At 45.6% G+C, this 20,481-nt stretch overlaps 1 protein-coding gene across 1 annotated transcript in view; it reads left to right on the top strand.

Annotated features, from left to right (window-relative positions):
• Positions 1-20,481, top strand: part of ATRN (attractin) — a 170,460-nt gene that overhangs the window by 71,250 nt on the left and 78,729 nt on the right. The window contains exons 12-20 of the mRNA XM_033159586.1: positions 283-437; positions 4,592-4,676; positions 7,903-8,123; positions 8,806-8,927; positions 11,124-11,262; positions 11,576-11,757; positions 12,744-12,960; positions 13,944-14,129; positions 15,148-15,387. Coding sequence (XP_033015477.1) covers positions 283-437; positions 4,592-4,676; positions 7,903-8,123; positions 8,806-8,927; positions 11,124-11,262; positions 11,576-11,757; positions 12,744-12,960; positions 13,944-14,129; positions 15,148-15,387 — 1,547 coding nt within the window. The remainder of the gene's footprint in view (positions 1-282; positions 438-4,591; positions 4,677-7,902; positions 8,124-8,805; positions 8,928-11,123; positions 11,263-11,575; positions 11,758-12,743; positions 12,961-13,943; positions 14,130-15,147; positions 15,388-20,481) is intronic.

Below are 20,481 nucleotides of genomic sequence, written 5' to 3' on the forward strand. Positions count from 1 at the left end.
ATATATCAAACTCCAGTAGCTAATGAAAACACTTGCTTACATAAATGGACTTTTCCACGATATTCTAATTTTTCGAGTTTCACCTGTAGGTGCTATGGCACCCACAGGGTTTGCAACCCCTGCGTTTGGCCTTGATGCCTTGGACCCTGGATCTTTTCTGCGCTACCTCTGAAATAATTGTACTCCATTCCCGTGTCTTGTTTCCAGGCATAGCTGCCTCTGCTCTTCTTTTAGAAGACACTTGGAGCCTTTGAAATCCCATTTCTTGTTATATATCCGCAGGACAATTCTCAGAGACAGCAAGTTCTCCCGATACCTGCATTCCGCTGTGATCATTAGTGGGACCATGCTGGTGTTTGGAGGAAACACCCACAATGACACTTCTATGAGCCATGGTGCCAAGTGCTTTTCTTCAGATTTCATGGCCTATGATCTAGGTAAGTCTCATTTAGAAGTTCAAGTAAGCAGACAAAAACCCCTGCTGTTCGTGAAAGCTGATCTGTCAACATTCAAGATAGCATGCTTTTTTTAAAAAAAAAAACCCAATTGAAACCATTAGATCCTTTTGGGTTACACAATTGCAGTTAATGCTGAAGGGTCATTGCCTGCCCCACTCTGACTCACTCACTGTAGGGGGGCAGTGGTGCTTAGCCTCTGAATGTTGACTTATAAAGCTTAAGTTAGGTATTTATACTAACTTAGGTATTTATACTGCAAACAGGTTCCCCAGGGAAGCATCCAGCAGAGTTCCCTGTGGTACAGCTGTGCCAAGGTTCTGCAGGTGGCGCTGTACCCGGAATATCTTGGGGCAAAATGGAGGCGGGGCTGCCTAAAAATGGTAGCAGACGGTTCTGGTTTTCATTATCTTAAGTTCCCCATGCAGATGGCAGCCAGCGCTGCTGTGATCAGCCGTGTGTGCAGCGTCGAGTCGCCACCGGGCTCTTGCTGTGGGGCTATTTCTGTTTGCTCCAAACAGCAGCTCGTAGCTGGGGCTGGGGTGCGGGGTGTGGGGTGGGGAAATAGAATATGCTGTAAACAACACAGTTAAGATGAACTGTGCCCAGGTTTTTGCTTCTTTGGAACGTGAGCAGCCCTCAGACTGTTGCAAGGGGAGTGTGCATTATTTATCTGTTCAACTGATAACGTGTGCATTGCAAATGTTGTTCCTTAATCACAGGCAAAGGGTGCATGGCTAGTGACAACACAGTTGTGTGTGATGCTGGGTTGTCTAGCACACACGGGGGTCGAAATAGTCATGTGGAGAAGCAGGCCAAGCTCTTGTTTCAAAGGGGTGGAGCTGTCCTGCCATGCGCATCTGTGGCTGCTTGAATGTGCCTTGCTGGGAGATGCTCCCATGTGGCAGGGACCCAATTTGAATAAGCAGCTGAACTTGGAAAAGCCAGGAGAGGGCAGCATTTAACAAAATTATAACATGGATGCTGTTTTTCTTTAGGCAAGATGGGGATCAGTTTACACTCCGAAGAATAAAATCTAGATCATCTCTTAATACCCTATTTAAGTCTTTATGGAAGCCTCACCATAATTCCTGGATTTCTGGAATGATTCGTTTTTACCCACATGTTGTACACAGCAATATATTTTACTTTTCTGTGCAAGAGCTCAATGTCCATCTTCCTGCTTTATGCCCCCCCAGCATCTTACATAGCTCTCTGAAGCTATCAAAAGCCCTACATGATAATGCAGTTGCTGACTGTGTTTCCCTCTTCTCTTGGCATGCACTGAAATACTAGCCACCATTTATTTCCCTGTGTATGGGCTTATGTTTTACGAGAACACAAACCTCTTTCACAGTGCACGTGTGTGCACGCACACAAACTGATACATTCTTTTGGATCCTAGATGGAAATCAAAAGTTGGCTTAATTCAGTCAGCAGGGCAATCATTCTTGGTAATCTCAAAACCATTAGCTTTTTTCTCTACTTGGTTCCCAGCGAAAGAGGGAGAAGGCAGCAGAGTCAAAGCATTTCAAGTGCTCCTCCTAATCTACAAAAATATGTTCCTTGGCCTCGTAGCTCTCAGCCTCCTGGATCAAAAATACCATTGAACTTTCTGGCTCGCTTTCTCTTAGATCTGCCTTGAAAAACTGGAACGGCACATGTGCCCATTAAACAGTTCAGCGAAAAAATCAAATGCTCTCACACCAAACTTATTTTTTGGAAAGAGAGAGAGAGAGAGAGAAAATATAAATCAGTGAAACCTCTGCTGGCAATTAAAGCATCCTACAGGGCGAGGGGCCATTAGTCCAAACTGTATTAGGGCTCCACCCCTGAATGCCAAAGCCTAATCCTGAACTATTCAAAGTTGCCAGAGCTCTAATGATTTCAGCTAATGTAGCATGTGTTGTCCCATTTGCTGGTGCCATCTTTTCATGCACTGCGATACATTCTGGTGCAGTACTGACTACAGGGAAGTTTTAAGTCTGGATAACCAGTAATGTGGGGGTGGGGGTGTAAAGGGGAAGAAATAGGACCGGTTGCTGCCCCGATGGGAGGAGTAGGAGTAGGCTGGGGAGGTTGGAGGCCTGGAAGTAGCAGGGCAGGACAGCCAGGAATTGGGCAGCAGATCAGCTGTTAGGGCGAGGCACCTGGCTGGGTTGGAAAATGTGGGTTGCATCCAGTGCTCCTCCTCTTGTGTAGCTCCAGTGGTGCAACAGGAATTCCATTTCCTCTCTTCCTGCTGTGTGCCTCCGGAACCTGCTAGATGGGACAGGAGAGGAAGGGGAAGAGGAAGAGGAAGAAGGAGCCCTGTTGCACTCACAGAAGCCAGTTGTGATGTTGGAGTTGAAGCATTAATGAAGGCCATATGTTGTTTTAGCCAAGGCATCAATGCCTGTCTCTTGAGATCCAGCTTTCCTCCCTCTTTCCTCCCCATTGCCCAGCCATTTGCCTTTAGTATGCATGGTAATATACAGGTGAAACTTGAAAAATTAGAATATCGTGGAAAGGTTCATTTCTTTCAGTAATTCAACTTAAAAGGTGAAATTAATATATGAGATAGACTCATGACACGCAGAGCGAGATACGTCAAGCCTTTATTTGTTGTAATTGTGATGATTATGGCGTACAGCTGATGAGAACCCCAAATTAACAATTTCAGCTTTGGGGTTTTCATCAGCTGCACGCCATAATCATCACAATTACAACAAACAAAGGCTTGACATGTCTCGCTTTGCATGTCATGAGTCTATCTCATATATTAAACTCCAGTAGCTAATGAAAACAATTGCTTACATAAATGGACTTTTCCACAATATTCTAATTTTTCGAGTTTCACCTGTAGATTGTGAACCCTCTGGTGGTTAGAACTTTTAAAATTTCTCCTTATTGCAAACTTGTGTGCTTCCACCTCTCCTGGAAATAGTGTGTGTGAAACTGTTTGTTTGTTTGTGTGTATAAGTAAAGAGGAGCAATCACCAGAACCACTTAAAAGCCTTCTTGAGTTGTTGTGGGTGTGTGAGTATCAAACCTGGTCACACCCTGACTCTTTACCTGAGAGCTGACCTGGGTACATACATTTTAATATTAGACCACATACCCTGGTCCTCTCATGGCAGCTGCCGCAGACCTCTCTGTTTTTTTTAGGTTTTTTTTTTAAGATTCAGTATTTTGAACAGTTTGAACCTCCTCCTTCCACATTTTCCTGCATTATTCCCCATTATTACAGACAATTTCTTGATTTCCGCAAAGGATTTAAACGGCAGGACATTTGTGGCTGGTGCAATGTTGCTTTTGACCCCAAAGATTTTGAACCACTGGAAGGGAAAGACATGATACCCTAGACAGGAAGCCCTTTGAAGCATTAGCCTAAAGATAGCATGTTTGCTAAACCTTATGGGCTGGTGCCCCCCCTTTTTTTGTTCAAGTACTTTACTTTTTGTAGTTTTGTCCAAGGTAAGTGCGTATTTGTGTGGGAATAATCTGGGAATCCACAAAAGCAGATGTGAAACGGGGTATTAGGACATCTTGGAGAGAGGAAGGAAGAGATGGTTAGATTTGCTCTGCTCTCCTCCTTGCCTTAAAGCCATGGCAAGCAGAAAGTATTCTAAATGGATTTGAGCCCACTCACCCAATAACCAGCGAAAGAACAGGGACTCCTCTTAGCTACTTGTGACATTCATTTGTGTGTGTGTGTGTGTGTGTGTGCGGGAGTAATTTATCTAGTTGCAAAAGATCAGACCCCTGGGGATTTAATAATACCGTCTAGCCCTAAAACACCTTTTGCACAGGTTAGACTTGCTTCTTCCGGCCATACAGAGCAGGTACTTGGTTGCAGACAGCACAAAACTGTTTCTGCCGCACCAGTTAATGAGGCGAGTGGTGAAAATAATGGCAGCTCCGTATACCCTCGTCTTGTGTGGGGTCTCCTTAAGAAATTGCACCGGGGAATGGGCTGGATGTGTCTCCCGAAACGCTTTAGCACTTATCTGCTCTTTGGAATAGCTAATGTACGTCCCGTGTTGTCATTTGAATTGCTTTTGGAATAATGCAAAAAAAAAAAAAGCTGTTCCACCTAAAATGCCAGCTAATGTACCAGAAGGAACTGCTCTGAAATGAGGCTTGCTTAATTCCAGCTTGCGATTGTTGGTCCGTGCTGCCTCAACCTGACCTCCCTCACGACGTCAACAGATTTGGACACTCTGCTGTGCTGAACAACAAGTAAGAGGGCAAAAATGGTTTGTGTCCTTGTGGGTGTGGGGAGAAGGGGAGCCAGCGTCCCATCCTGTCCTGCCCTCCTGTTCCCGATCACGCGAGGTCATGGCTGAAGGCTCTCCTGCTTGCATCAGCTGCTTGTGATGGCTGCACAGAGCTTCCACGTATGCCCATACCGTCAGCCCTATTCTGTTGTTCCTCCTATGAAGGGGCAGCACAAGCACAGAGGAGCTGTGGGGCCCTGACTATTGCCCTTCCCCTGTTGTGAAGGATAAACGTCCGCTGTGGGGAGCCTAGAGGAGTGCAACAGGCTCGCTGCAAGTGTTTGTCCTCAACAGCTGGGAAGACAGAGGGAGCCATGTGACAACAAGGATGGAGCCTTTCTTCTCTTTTAGCTTAACGGCCATTCCCTCCCCCCCTTTCCATTCCACAAAACAAATTTGGATACCTTGGATACATGGGGCGATGCTGCCTTGCTCTGTTGCACACGTCAATTCAGGTGCCCATACCTGTTATCACAAAGAGGGGACCGCCATTTGTCTGACGGCTAATTAAAGCAAGTCACTCTTCCTGTTGCAACAGCATCCATGGTGCTTGTAGATTGTCAAATTTAGTGATAGGGCCAATATTTTAGCTGCTGGCTCTTGCTCCCAGATTCCCAGCAGATTAACACACCGAATGAAAGAAGAGGAGTTTGGATTTGATATCCCGCTTTATCACTACCTGAAGGAGTCTCAAAGCGGCTAACATTCTCCTTTCCCTTCCTCCCCCCCCCCAACAAACACTCTGTGAGGTGAGTGGGGCTGAGAGACTTCAGAGAAGTGTGACTAGCCCAAGGTCACCCAGCAGCTGCATGTGGAGGAGCGGAGACGCGAACCCGGTTCCCCAGATTACGAGTCTACCGCTCTTAACCACTACACCACACTGGCTCTCTTTTAAATGACAATGAAATGACAACAAAGAATGAAAATGACAACATGTATGCTTTCCCCCCTTACACTCAAGTGTGTTAAAGAAGTGTGTATGCACACGAAAGCTCATACCAAGAATAAACTTAGTTGGTCTCTAAGGTGCTACTGGAAGGAATTTTTTATTTTTTATTTTGTTTTGACTATGGCAGACCAACACGGCTACCTACCTGTAATGTGTATAGAGTCCACATTACCTTTTGTGGTGGTCTTGAAACTTCCCCCACCCCTTTTTTTCTTTATTGCCAGTTTTATGCTAGCCGCTGTTCCATTACCTTCCTGTGGTAATGAGCTCCATGGGTTAATTGTGGAGAAGTACTTTTACTAGTTTTGAAACATGACTGTTTAGCTCATTGAGTTTTGCCTCCATCCTTGCTTTGAACAACAGTTTCCAACTCAGCTTTTCCACCCCATTCGCTAGCTAATGTACCTCCTATCATAACAACATGGTTTTATCGCCTTTCTGAGAGCCTCCGCCTTAAATCTTCTCCTGGGCGAAAACCCGTTTCCCTGCTCCTCTGTGTTACTTGTTGGCCCTTTTTTGAACTCTGTTTTGTATCTACTGCACTGCACTTGACTTCAGCCATCCGTCACTTAATCTGTACCGCCACAGTTTTCTCTTTTGTCTTAAAACACACAGAGAAACAATTTTCACACTTCGTAGCCACTTAAAAAGTCTGTTTCTGTGAAACTCTGGCCTTTGTGTGCAGGTGATGCTCAGCAGAGTTATTGAGAGCTCTGTGCACTTTGCACGCCACAATATTTCTGCGTTGGGGAGTGGGGGAAACAGTCCTCCCGTCAGAGTACATTATGCAAGTTTTGCATCCACATAGGCCTTTGATTTCCCAGGGATTTAGGGTAGGGACAGGGGGACCTGTGGCTCTCCAGATGACGTTGGTCTCCGACAACTTCCATCAGCCCCAGCTAGCAGGGCCATTAACAAGGATGATGGGAATTGTAGTCCAGCAGCATCTGAAAGGCCACACATTGCTCAGTCCAGCTTTAGAGTTTTTGACCTAGGCTGGAGGACTGGAAGCACATGGAAACCAGCTCGTGGGTGGCCTGCATAGATCAGGGTCAGGAAACAATTGTGGAGATGAACCGTGAGATACTTGAGATAATTTAGAGCCCTTCTGCTTCCAAGATGTCCATCAGCCCCAGCTGCAACTTTTCCAAACTTCTCAGTAGCCAAGAAGACTGGAGGTAGGTTTTTTAAAAACATCTGAGATTCTCTGCATGCCTACTGCAGAGCTGCGTACCAGACCATGTACTTATGCCAGGGAATCTTTGGACTTCCAGATGTTGCCCTCTCATCAGCTATCATCAACCCCTGCAAGCATTGCCAGTGCAACATCTGGAGGAGTAGAGGTTCCCTACTCCGGACTTGTGCGATCAGTTGCACGAACACACAGCGTGTAGAACTACCCTGTTTCTCCTAAAATAAGACATAGCCATAAAATAAGCCATAGCAGGATTCCTATGCATTTGCGAAATATAAGCCGTTCCCCAAAAATAAGCCATACCCCGAAAATAAGCCATAGTGACGTGGTACCTCCCATTAAAACAGCCTGGAGAGGCGTGGCTATGCAGCGTACCGATGCGATGCGGTTAAAATAAGACATCCCCTGAAAATAAGCCATACTGTGTTTTGTTGAGCGAAAAAAAATATAAGACGGTGTCTTATTTTAGGAGAAACACGGTAAGTAGTTCCTATCAGTCCTTCTGCCTCTCTCTTTACACTTTTAGTGTTGCAATGCAAGCTAGTAACAACAACAACAACAACAACAACAACAACAATTTTATTATTTATTCCCCACCCATCTGGCTGGGTTTCCCCAGCTACTCTGGGTGGCTTCTAGCACATGTATTAGATTCTTGTGCCATAAAGAGATGTTTGGCTACCCTCTGATAGTAGTAAACTCGATAGAAATGCTACCTTTATGGAAGCCGACCTGCGACCCACCAAGCGAAGTGCAGCCCAACTGCACCTGTGGGCTTGCTACCTGCTTGACAAGGCCAGTGGGCTGCAAGTGGTCCAGCGGCTGCTGTAAACAGTGAACAGCCCTACAAAGGGTCCTGAACAACCAGGCAACTTCACATGGAATGGGAGTGCTTTAATTGGAAACAAGCCTAGTGTCTGAGAGGAATCTTCAAACACGGCTTCTGTGCGTGGATCAGCCGGTTAGAAGTGTCTCACATGGTCTCCCTTTTGAAGTAAAGAACAAGCCATTGATCTCTCCCTTCCCCTTTCCTTCCTTTGTTAGCAATATGTATATATTTGGAGGTTTTAACAGCCTGCTGTTGAGCGACATTGTGAAATACACACCGGAAAGCTGCGAAGCCTACAGCAATGCCACCTCTTGCTCGGGGGCAGGCCCCGGGCTCCGATGTGTGTGGAACAGCTCCACCCTCCAGTGCCTCCCGTGGGAACTGGCCACAGAGCAGCAGGAGCAAAAAGGTGCCGAGGAATGCCCTTGCTGGACAGGTAGGTGTTGCAGACAGATCCACCGGGTTTTATTATTCTGGCATACTGGACACTGCCTTCGGTTAGTGATGTTTCCACTGGCTGTTTGGTAGCATTGGGGGGAATGGTTTGGGGGTTGAAGAATGTAGGGGGTGCCCTTCAGATATCACTGAACAGCTACGCCTGTCAGGCCCAGCCAGCATTGACAGTGGTCAGAGATGCAGTTACTGCCTGCCTGCTGCAACTAAGCTGCATAGGTGCAATTGAAGTAAATGCAAATTTCCCCATGGCTCACCCCTCTTGCTCCCCTTCATTGAATTTTAGAGCTGCTCCTCTATATTTTGAAAAAAGAAAGGAAAAGATTAATGTGCATGGTGACTTCCAATGTGGAGTATCCTTTTATGTCTATAAAGGAGCATTCATTCATATGGAAGTCCCCAGCTACAGTCTGATATGGAATAGCCCAGTGACAGGGGTGGGTTATTGTTTTGTTTTTGTTTTTATTATGCATGCTGTGTTTTTATCTAGTATTTTTATGCTGTGAACTGCCCTGAGATTTATGGATGAAGGGCGGCACGCAAATTTAATTAAATAATAACACCTGTTGCTTGTGTCCGAATTGTGGTAGGCATGTAGACCTTTTGAGACTCTGCTAGGAAATGCCCCTGTTTGGTCATGCAGGTTCTTTCCTTTTCCTTACTAGCTGTGGACCATGAGAAATGTGACCAGATAACAGACTGCTACAGCTGCACGTCCAACACAAACCGGTGCCATTGGTGTACCGACCAGTGTGTGTCAAGGAACAGCAACTGCTCGGAAGACCAGGTAACGGTTTCTGCTTCTCCTCCCCCCCTCCCCCTTATGTCTGCTGCCAAGAAAGCGCTTGTCAGCAACTGCAGCTGACTTTGCCAGGCAGTTGCAATTCGTAGCTCTGGGTGGGCTGCTTCAATTGTGCTCAGTGGCTCACTAATGAACACCCTAGAAGAGAGAGTGGGGAGAATCAAAAGGGTTGTGTATACTCTGCCAAAATGCTTCTATTTTCTATACTTAAATCACACAAGTCACACACGCTGAGGAGGGTTGCAGGGTGCAAACAACAACGCCACACCCCCCACTCCGTCACTGAAAATCTACTTTTGTCTTGTCCTGTTTTGATTTGATGCTGGCAAGGCAGGCTGGGTTAGATCAGTGGCTCTGCTTGTCTTTCTTTCTTATCTATAGCATATTAGGTTTTTCAAGTTATTACAATAAAATACTATAGTCCCTTATTCGTCCTCACCCTCCCTATGCCCTTGTATCCTTTTTAGTTAGGGGATTTTCTTTTTTGATGTTCAGTTCTTTGGTGTTCTATACAGTGTTCAGGTTCACATGCACGGATAAGGGTTGGGATAAATGAATGAATGTCAGTGCTGTGTTGTGGGCCCAGATCAATGCACCACTTGCAGCAGGAAGGCTAACCCCAGATTGTCAGGACCATGGACAGATCAGTGTGACAAGTGCTGGCTGGAGCTTGGAGGAAAAGGGCTGTTGTCTCAGTGGCATGCTGAGGCCTTATGAAGGCTGGTGGGTCCAGACCTCCTGTCAACCCGTCTTCCTCTGAGGGCCTGTTTGTACTTTTAAAGGGCCATTTTCCAGTTGAGATGCCTTTGGATCCTATGGCATAGGGACAGTGAGGGCTACATGCAATGGGGTGTGGTGCGGACGAGACCTCTGAGCCATAGAATCATAGAACTGTAGCATTGGGATACCGAGAGTCATCTAGTCCAACCTCCTGCAATGCAGGAATCTCAGCTCAAGCATCCATGACAGATAGCCATCCAACCTCTGCTTAAAAACCTCCAAGGAAGGAGAGTCGCACCACCTCCCGAGGGAGTCTGTCCCGCTGTCAAACAGCTCTTACTTTCAGAAACTTCTTCCTGATCTTTAGTCGGAATCTCCTTTTTTTTGCAACCTGAAGCCATGGGTTCGAGTCCTACCCCCCAGAGCAGGAAAAAAAAGCTTGTTCCATCTTCCATGCGGCATCCCTTGAGATATTTGAAGACGGCTATCGTATCTCCTCTCAGTCTCCTCTTATCCAGGCTGCACATACCCAGCTCCTTCAACCGTCCCTCATAAGGCTTGGTTTCAAGACCTTTGATCATCTTTGTTTCCACCCTTTGCACATGTTCCAGCTTGCCAAAATTGTGGCCACAGTACTCCAGGTGTGGTCTGACCAAGGCAGAATAGAGCGGGACTATGACTTCCCTTGATCAGAACACCATGCTTCTGTTGATGCAACCTAGAATAGCATTAGGGTTTTTTTTGCTGCTGCATCACACTGTTAGCTCATGTTGGTCGGTAACATATCCTTTGGCCTGGAAGGTCCTGGAGTGGGTGGAAATGGCTCCCTTGGACAGCTGTGCTGGCTGGACCCAATATCAAAAACATCTGGAGGCAGTGGGTTAGCAAAAGCAGAGCTAAGCAAGGAGGAATAAGGTCACATGGGTGCTACTTTGCCAGGTTGTTTGATTTAGCAGCATTTGGAAAGCTTTCTTCATTCACCCTGACCCTCAGAACCCCCTTCTCCTTCTTTCCTTTTTTTTTTTTGTCCCAACAGCTGAAGAGCTTGCTTTTTAGTCACTTAAAAAAGTATATGGGCCCCAAAGTGTTTTGGGAATGCATCCGTATGGTTAGCCACTTTTAAAAAGCCCTGTTGCTGCCCGAACTTTTTCAAAACCTTTGGCTGTCACCACCTGGGAGGCACGCTTTGAATGCATTGCCAAAAACTCCTGTTCAGTGGGACGATCAGTGACAAAACTGATGGAACTCATCTGGAGCTTCTAATGAAAGCCAAGCCTGGAATGGTCTCAAAGCTGGGTGGATGAATGGGATTTCTGAAGTTTAGATAACTCTGCTGGCTTTGGCGCCACGCGAGGTGTGTGTTCATGGCTAGATCTACCCTGTTGTCTCTTTAGCAGAATTGTTGATTCATCTTGTGTATGTTGTGAAGGAAAAACTGTACCCTTTTGCTGTCTCTGTTAGACTCCCATTGCTGCGTTTGAAAATTGCCCCAAGGATAACCCTGCATTTTACTGTAACAAGAAGACGAGCTGTAAGAGCTGCAGCCTGGATCAGAACTGTCAGTGGGAAGGTCGGAATCAAGAATGCATTGCTTTGCCTGGTATGTTTTCTCCTTGATTGTAGCATTCGCATGTGCTTCTACCCTTTCCCTTCACTCCCAAATGGAGAAGAATATCTATCTGCCTGCCTGCCTATCTTTTTGCATTCCTTTATTGCACTGACATTATTTTTAACTAACGGTAATATATTATTGAGCTAAATAAATAATGGTATATTGGTGAGTTAAATATATATTTTTGTGAATTGGCGATCCTTGTAGACACCAGAGTCCCCGCGGGTGATTGCCACAAGTGAGGCAAGAATGAAATCTGTGTGTAACTGATGCTGCTCTTTTTTCTTTTCTTTTTTTACAGAGAACATCTGTGGGGCCACCTGGCACTTGGTGGGCAACTCTTGCCTGAGAATCACGCAAACGAAAGATAGCTACGACAATGCGAAGTTGAACTGCCGGAGCCACAATGCCGCTCTGGCGTCGCTCACTACCCAGAAGAAGGTGGATTTCCTTCTTAAAGAACTTCAGAAAACACAGTCATCGGTGAGTGATCTGTAATGCCCTTTGAAGTTGCGTCGGGGTGGTCAGGGAGGCCCTTGCGCATTAATGCGCAGGTTGAGTCGCTCCATTTCAAAGGGAGCTGTTGAAATTAATATTCCTCTGTGAGGTTGCAACCAAGGCTAATGTTGGCATCTCAGTACAATGTTACGTTTTTGATATTATCCCCCAAAAGCAACTGCTTTTGGTTTTTGAGTACTTTAGCAGTTGAAAGTTGGGGCTTACCTGGATTGGTTCCATATGCAGAGAACCCACATCTAGCTATCTTGTAAGACCCAACTACCCATAATCTTATTAGTGTGGGGCAGTTGTGACACTGTGCTCTCTATCCCCCTCATGGTGCCACCCCCTCCCTTCCACCTAGGCTTGCCATTATGTCTCTGACAAGCCGTTGTCTGGTTTTAGGGCTCCATTTCAGCATCTGGGTTTGACTGCTTATAGCTATGAGACTCGCCGCAGTTAGCATGCATGTCCGTTGAAGGGGGCAGAGAGCTAGAGAAAGAAGTTGGCGATAGCATGAGGGGGTTGTGGAGAGACACAAATGACCTTCTTGCTTGCGAACTCAGCAGCCTGCTGCCTCTCACTTGCACCCTGTTCGAATCTCGGCAGCCCAGAGAACATTATGCATCAAACAAGACCTATCCCTTAATTTGTTGTTGTTCAGTTGTTCAGTCGTGTCCGACTCTTCGTGACCCCATTGACCAGAGCACGCCAGGCACTCCTGTCTCCCACTGCCTCCCGCAGTTTGGTCAGACTCATGTTAGTAGCTTCGAGAACACCGTCCAACCATCTCGTCTTCTGTCGTCCCCTTCTCCTTGTGCCCTCTATCGTTCCCAGCATAGAAAGCATATTTTCTTAATAGAAATATCTCCCTTAATAGAAAGCATATTTTTGCTCATTGAAAATGCCCATGTGTTACACTGTGGCTGTGTGCTCCTCCTTAACTCTCATACCGCCCTCCTTCCTCTTAGCCGAAAGCCCTGACACCCTGGGTTGGGCTGCGGAAGATCAACATATCGTACTGGTGCTGGGAAGACATGTCTCCCTTCACGAACACCTCGCTCCATTGGCTGCCTGGGGAGCCGAGCGACATTGGGTTCTGCAGCTACTTGGCCGTGCCAAACAACCAAGGGCTGAAGGCAGCGACATGCATCAACCAAGTCAATGGCAGCGTCTGCGAAAGGCCTGGTAAAATATCTCTTGGTGCTCTTGCCGTAGAAGACTGGGGGCGAACATGTGTGGAGACCATTGCTCTTGGTGGCGTGCAAATACAGAATGATGCATTAGCGTAGGGCTCTTCCTTCCGCCATATTAGAGTTGATTTGTATCGACACACTGGACTATCAGTTCAAGGGACAGGGACTTAGGTCAGTGGTAGAGCCTCTGCTTCATCTGCAGAAGGTCCCGTCTGCAGGTTCATCTGCAGGTTCAATCCCCAGCATTTCCAGCTACAGCTGGGAATGTCCCCCGTCTGAAAGGCTGGAGAGCTAACGCCTGTCAGTGTGGAAAACGCTGAGCTAGACGGATCAGTTGTCTGACTCAGGAACGTAGGAAGCAACGCAGGAATCTCAGCTAAAGCATCCATACCTGAGGGCCATCCAACCTCTGCTTAGAAACTTCCAATGAAGGAGAGTCCACCGTCTCCTGAGGGAGTCTGTTCCACTGTCAGAGTGGTGATAACTTAGTTTTGTGGAGTCCTTTGACACCATTCCACTGCTGATCAAAATGTGAGCTCCAGCTTTTAAAGTCTAAGGAGTTGTGGATATCTTGAAGAACCTTGGTGTTCATGCAGAGTGTGACCTCAAGGGCTAAGCCTTGAGGAGAAATTAAACGGATGATCAGGCACAGAGCTGAACTTGAGAGCTGTCTTGAATTGTCCGGGGTGTGGAAAGAGGTCTGTCAGCAAGAGGGCTACAGTAGCTTCCTTAATGGATAAGAGCTTTTATTAGTAAAGAACGGGAAGGACCATAGTGATGCTGATAAGAAACGGTGTCAGGGTTTGGCAGCCTTTCAGGGGTTCGGGGGGAGAAAGTTGGATTCTTTTCACCAGCGCTTTGGCTTCTACCTTTGGCTTCAAGGAATAGGTGGAAGAAAAGGAAAAGGCTCGTAAATGTCTCATATGGTAAAAGCTGGTTGCACTAATCCTTTTGTTGTTGTCGTTGAATGCGCAGCCAACCACAGTGCCAAGCAGTGCCGTACCCCCTGTGGCTTGAGAACGGTGTGCAGCGAATGTACCAGCAGCAACTCTGAGTGTATGTGGTGCAGCAACAAGAAACAGTGCGTGGATTCCAGTGCTTATGTGGCCTCTTTCCCTTATGGCCAGTGCATGGAGTGGCATACCGTGAGCAGCTGTCCACGTAAGCAATCCCTTGGCTGATGGGGATCTCAACAGTTGTTGTTTTGGGGGCAGTTCCAGATAGGTGGTGGTTGCTTTGACAGGCATCGTCCAATGGTCCCTGCACCTAGTATATTTATGTACAGGCAGCGACTATTTTGGGGGCATCCAATTGACGCGCAATTGCCGACGCAGGGTCCTTTTGGACCTGGAAGATGGCAGAAGGGGGGTGTAACGGGGTGGGGTGTGTTTATACGTGCTCTGCTGCACACTGGGAATGGAACCCCTGCGTGAAATGGTTGTTGCCTGTATTTTGCGCTTTTATCTTACGTTTTTATGTTGCAAACTGCCCTGAGATCTATGGAGGAAGGGGGCATACAGATTTCATTATACTCTTCTGTTGGGATGGAGAAGGAATTTTACTTGTGTGTGTGTGTGTGTGTGTGCTCGTTGTAGGACTGAGGACAACAGGATCCCAAAGCTGCAGCCCAGATTAACAGGGTGGCTGTGGGCAAGTTGCAGTGGTCTAAATTCGGAGGAATATGTTAGGATCCCCATGTTTAGTAGGACTTTTTGAGGCTCTCATTTGTCTGCATCCTGCCAGGCTGCTGCCTCCAGCTGGTAGAATTCCAGGTGAAGCCTCCAACACCAGTTTTCCTGCACGATATTTACTGGGCTGCCCAGATGCAACCCAGGCCCTGTTTTAAAATTCCCTTCATCTTTATTTATGATTGCATTATTGATATTTGGAAAGTTCTAACCTACAAAAAATAATAATTAAGCCCACTTCACATCACGCTTCCCAGTTGCTGTTTGGAAGGCAGGTTGCAGACTGTTGTTTGCTCATTCGGCTTTAATGGCAAATTCTGACTTCTTGGAGCCAGCCAGGATCGAAACAGAATGTGAAAAGGGGAGTGTGCAAGCGGGAGGATGTTCAGACCCTGGTGTGCTGTTGTTGCGTGTGAACCAGCCCAGTATGTGAAGCCTTAAAGCACTGGTGGCTTCTTTTCTTAACCTGGCAGTTCTCTTCATTTCCTCAGCTGAAAACTGTTCTGGCTACTTCACTTGTGGGCACTGTTTGGAGCAGCCTGGCTGTGGCTGGTGTACGGATCCCAGCAATACAGGCAAGGGGAAGTGCATTGAAGGCTCTTCCAGAGGTCCAGTAAAGATGCCGCCTTCACCTCCACCAACAACGGGAAAATCCTACCTAGAGCCTGTCCTTGATGTCAGCATGTGCCAGGCTGAGAACAAATACAACTGGTCCTTTATCCACTGTCCAGGTAACTTATTTAGGAGTGCACATTTGATGTGGAGATCAGTTATCTCTTAAAACCCTTAAGTGATCCTCTTGTATGCTCAGTAGGCAGGGGCAAGCGGGTGGATTTGTTTAATCTTTCATTGACTGCATGCAGTTTCTTGAAAATGGAACCAGGTAATGGTGCCTGTTGCTGAGTAGTGCTGAGTTGTTAGCCGTGTTAAGGGAGAACTTCAGAGAATGTAAACTTACTTTTGTAATGTAGGGGAATGTAAGGAGTCTGCCACTCAGTTTGCTTGTTTATAGTGTTTTTTAGTATTCTCTTTAGTTAAAAGACTCCCTGAGTGCCTTCCGTAATAAATGAGGCAGTCCTTGCCCACAGTTTTCCAGCCTAAAAGCCATGTTGCAGTAGGAAAGACAGAGAGAAAAGCAAATTCAGACAACAGTTCCTAAAGATATGAAGTTCTTAAAAGGACCACATTGAAGTTCAACAGTTGGTGGGAGAAGAGGAGCCTAATGGATCTAGTCTCTCACCAGACCTGGTGCAGCAGCCCTGCAGTCCCATATCTTCCCCTGCTGCAGCCTTATGGGAAATAGTTACAATAAAATAGAAATAGATATAAGGGTTAATGTCACCCGAAATGGGGGCAGGGGAAAGAACAATTTATTGGAATGCAAAGCTTCTCTTACGTGGCTGTTTTTTCTTTTTCTTTTTCTGCACACGAAAGCTCATACCAAGAACAAACTTAGTTGGTCTCTAAGGTGCTACTGGAAGGAATTTTTTATTTTATTTTTACTATGGCAGACCAACACGGCTACCTACCTGTAACTGGGGGGAAGAAGAGTTGGTGTTGTGAAAGAGCAGAGAAATGTTCCAGTTCTTCCAGTGATTCATGATTGGCTAGGCTTACTGTGACCAGAAAGAAGCTAGTGCCCTTACTCGATAGTTTTCATATACTGATGTCAGCACATAGCTAAATCTGATTTGCTAGATTGTGCTGTGATGTCATCACACCCAGAACAGGAGCCCAAACTGACTGGAGAAGAACAGAGGTGGTGGGATGGCTCCCAAAGCAGAGGCCATCAAAGGAAACAGTGGCTGCAGATATCAAGCAGTTCATCACCAGCAAGATATGAAAGGGGGCACATATGTTTCAAATAAAGAGTTTCAAACATAATTTTGAGTTTCGCCTCCAGATTATGATGATCCTTTGAATTTCATGCTGTGTAGTTAGACAAAACGACACGTATAAATGCCTTTGTCTATGGGCAGATGAGCCAACATAAAAAGAGCAAATTTCTGCATGTGCTCCCTCCATTAATTCTAATGTCCATTAGAATTATTTGAGTACAGATACAGGTGATCACCTGCGACGCCAGAGAGCTTCTCCAGCACAGTTAAGTGCTGGATGTTGTGGCCACTGAATGTGTGCACTCCAGTCCACCCTGGGCAGGGGAGCCCTGCTGAGATGCTCTGGTGCTTATCATGGATCGCTGGAAAGCAAGACCACCTGGTCTGGTGGTGTGAACCTGCTGTTACTTACCCTAAAACACCAAGCAATCAAAATTGTGGAGACAAATAACAAGATGGATGGGAGAGAGCAAAAGATGTGCTGGACTTCCGGTTAGGTGCCGAGTCAATGGCGGACGGGAGTCCGACGGCTCCGTCCTCCGCAAGGCTTTAGGGATTACCGTGCCTGCGCCACGGGTCCCTTAAAGCCACGGGAAGAGCGTCCCGTGGACCGTCTGCTTCGTGGGTCCCAGACGTGTCGTCTCCGCTCCCGATTGACCCTCGTAAGGGGGGAAATCGGGCGAGCGAAGCTCCGGCACGGGACTGAAGAAGCGTCTGCCTTCGGAGGATCAAAGCAGCGATCCCGCCAGACCCGAGCACCCGGCACTTCCGACATAGAAACTTCCAAAGAAACTCTGTAAGTAAAAGTTTTTGGACTGTCTGAAAAGTTTGGAGCACACTGCTTGCAGAGGAAACTTTAAAAGGAAGCCTGTTCCCTTTGAACTGTTTGCGCGAGCTTGGTAGCGCTAAAAGATTAAAGCCGCGAGTAACGGAAAAGTTTTGCGAACTCTGCCAAACTTTTTAAAAGTTGATTAAAAGTTGTTTTATGGATGTTTTGAGACTCAGAAATAGTTGATATGGCAAAAGAAGACACCGCTCGCCCTCAGGACTAGGATTCCGGGTCAGTAGCGGGCTGCAAAATATTGTTGCCATTTCTTTTTCCTTGATACTGTTTCAGTGACTGTTTACCAGTGGAGACTTTTGACTTTTGTAGCCAGATACAAGTTACTTTATGGATCTGGTGGTAACACTGCAAGCGAGAAACAGATACTGACTTGGGCTATTTAAAATAGACTCTTCTTGGCTTTAAGGAATTTATAATTTTGGGAAAATTTGAACTCTTTGCCTAAAAGTTGGATTATTGGACTGGTGTGGGCTCCTGGCTCAGCAGCCTCTTTGTTCTCAGAAGCTAGCTGCAGGCCACCTGGTGTTTACTTTTGGGACTGTTGGTCTTCTGCTGTGAATGTCTGAGACAGTTACCACAGCAACTGGAGTGACCTTGAGATTACAGCTACAGAGCCCACAGGGAATGGAAACTAGATCTAAAGGAACTGGCTCTGAAAAAAGAAAAGGCTCTGTTTCCTTAACTCTTCAGGAACAAATGGAGAAATTGGTTGTTAGCGTGGCAGAAATTGCAGCAGGTTTGAATAGTGTCACTGAAAGGTTGAAGCAAACACAAGAATCGGTGAACACTATTGGTGCATCAGTGAATACAACAGTTAACTCTGCAATAGAAAAACTCCAAGCTGATATAAAAGCCGATATTAAAAATTCTACTGAGACCTTGGAAAAATCAATTGGGCAAATTGAGGAGAATGTAAGAAAGAACAGAGAAGAAATTAATAAAATAGGGCTTGAGGTGACTACTTTGAAAAAAGACTCAGAGGAAATTAAAGTGGTCAGAGAAAAAATAAAAAAGGTGGAGGAAAAATTGGACAATATAGACTTGGAGCAGATAGAGAATATTGGAACACGACAGAGAACTGTTGAAGAATCTCTTGCTTTTCTGCAACTACATCAGAGAGAAGGAAACATAAGAATAAGGGGTCTTCCAGAATTGGAAGGGGAAGACCTGAAAGCTTATATTGTGCAACAATTTTCAACATATTGGGAATTAGAAGAGGTAAACGTCTCAGCACGCATAGTGAAGGCCTTCAGATTTGGACCCAGAGGTTCCAGAGGAAAGAAAAGCACCAAAACAGTCAGCGACTGTTTGCTTGTGCTACACGATAGACACGACAGAGACTACTTTCTGGACTTACATTACAGAAACAACCTGGTGGTACAGCAGAATAAAGTAATCTTTTATAAGGACATCCCCAAATTTTTTTTGGATAAAAGAGCTCCTTACAACGATTTGGTGACTGAGCTAAGAAGAAGAAAGATCTCCTTCAGTTGGGAATTTCCAGAAGGCCTGGCATTCACGTTTGAAGGGAAAAAGATAAGAATAAGGTCCTTGGCGGAAAAGCAAAAGTTCCTGGACAAGCATCTGGAACACTTTAAAGGTACTCCATTGGATCCAGCACAGCTTTACAAGTTTCCATAAGTATTCCCACCACCGTCGGGACTACCAGGACCAAGCCAGGATCCAGAACAAGATAAGAAAGGACAGGCAACTGGAGGAGAAGAATAAACAAAGAAATGGCGCTCAAGTTAATGACTTGGAATGTTCGGGGATTGAATCAGAGACCAAAGAGACGCAGAGTGTTTTATAGCATAGAAAAGAAGAATTTGGACATAATATGTTTACAGGAAACCCACATAGCCCGCCGTCATAGAAGATTATTACAGAACAAAAAACTAGGCCAAGAGTTTATATCATCGGACAAGGTCAAGAAGAGAGGAGTAGTGATTTACGCAAAGGAGAAATATAGCCCAAGACAGCTATTTAAAGATGAAGAAGGGAGATACATCGCAATTGAAATTAACGTACAAGGCGAAAATTTTTTGATTCTGGGACTTTATGCACCAAATGATGGAAAGTCGATTTTCTACAAAAAAATACATGACTTGCTGTTGGATTATTTGGATTATAAGGTAGTTTGCCTTGGAGACTTTAATGGGGCAGTTTCCACATTAATGGACAGATCTCAAAGAACCAAATTAACAAACGATGGGAAACTCCCAAAGACCTTTTTTGAAATGGTGGATAATTTGAATTTGGTGGATTCCTGGAGAATAAAAAACCCCAGAGAAACAGAGGCAACGTATTTCAGTGAATCTCAGCAGTCATGGTCGAGGATAGACTACATCTGGATTTCGAATGAATTGGCTCCAAAAATACAAAAGGCAGAAATCGGTCCCAAAACGCTTTCAGACCATAATCCGGTACAGTTAAACCTAAAAATGATTTCCAAGGATTCTTTCAGATGGAGAATGGATGACGCACTGATGAGGGATACCAAGCTAGTAGAAAGAGCGGTGAAAAAGATGAAAGAATACTTTCAAATCAATTGGAGCTCAGAAGTGGAAAAAAGAATTGCTTGGGATGCAAGCAAAGCGGTAATGAGAGGATTCCTCATAAGCGAAAAGGCAAAAAAGAAGAAACAACAAAATGCAGAAATGGAGAGATTGCTGAAATTAATTAAAGAAAAGGAAAAAGAATTAAGAGGACATCCTAGATGTGTCAAAATTCAAAAAGAAATTAGATACTTGCAATCCCAATATGCGAATATTATGAATCAAGACATCGAATGGAAAGTGAAAATGATGAAACAAAGAACATTTGAATCTGCTAATAAATGTGGAAAACTACTGGCTTGGCAATTAAAGAAAAGACAAAAGGCAAATGTCATCAGCAATCTGGTAGTAAACGGAAAAAACGTGGAGAAACCGGAGGAAATCAGATGGTGTTTTCAGAGATTTTATAAGCAACTGTACAAGGAGGAGAAGATAGATGAAGTAGAGATAGACCGATTTCTGGAAAAGAATGGATTGCAAAAAGTCCCAGAGGAAAAACTAACAACCCTCAACCACCCAATATCGACGCAAGAGATAGAAGATGCAATAAACAACATGCAAATGGGGAAGGCCCCAGGACCGGACGGA

The sequence above is a fragment of the Lacerta agilis genome, chromosome 9 (assembly GCF_009819535.1).
Source record: "Lacerta agilis isolate rLacAgi1 chromosome 9, rLacAgi1.pri, whole genome shotgun sequence".
Classification (NCBI taxonomy): domain Eukaryota; kingdom Metazoa; phylum Chordata; class Lepidosauria; order Squamata; family Lacertidae; genus Lacerta; species Lacerta agilis.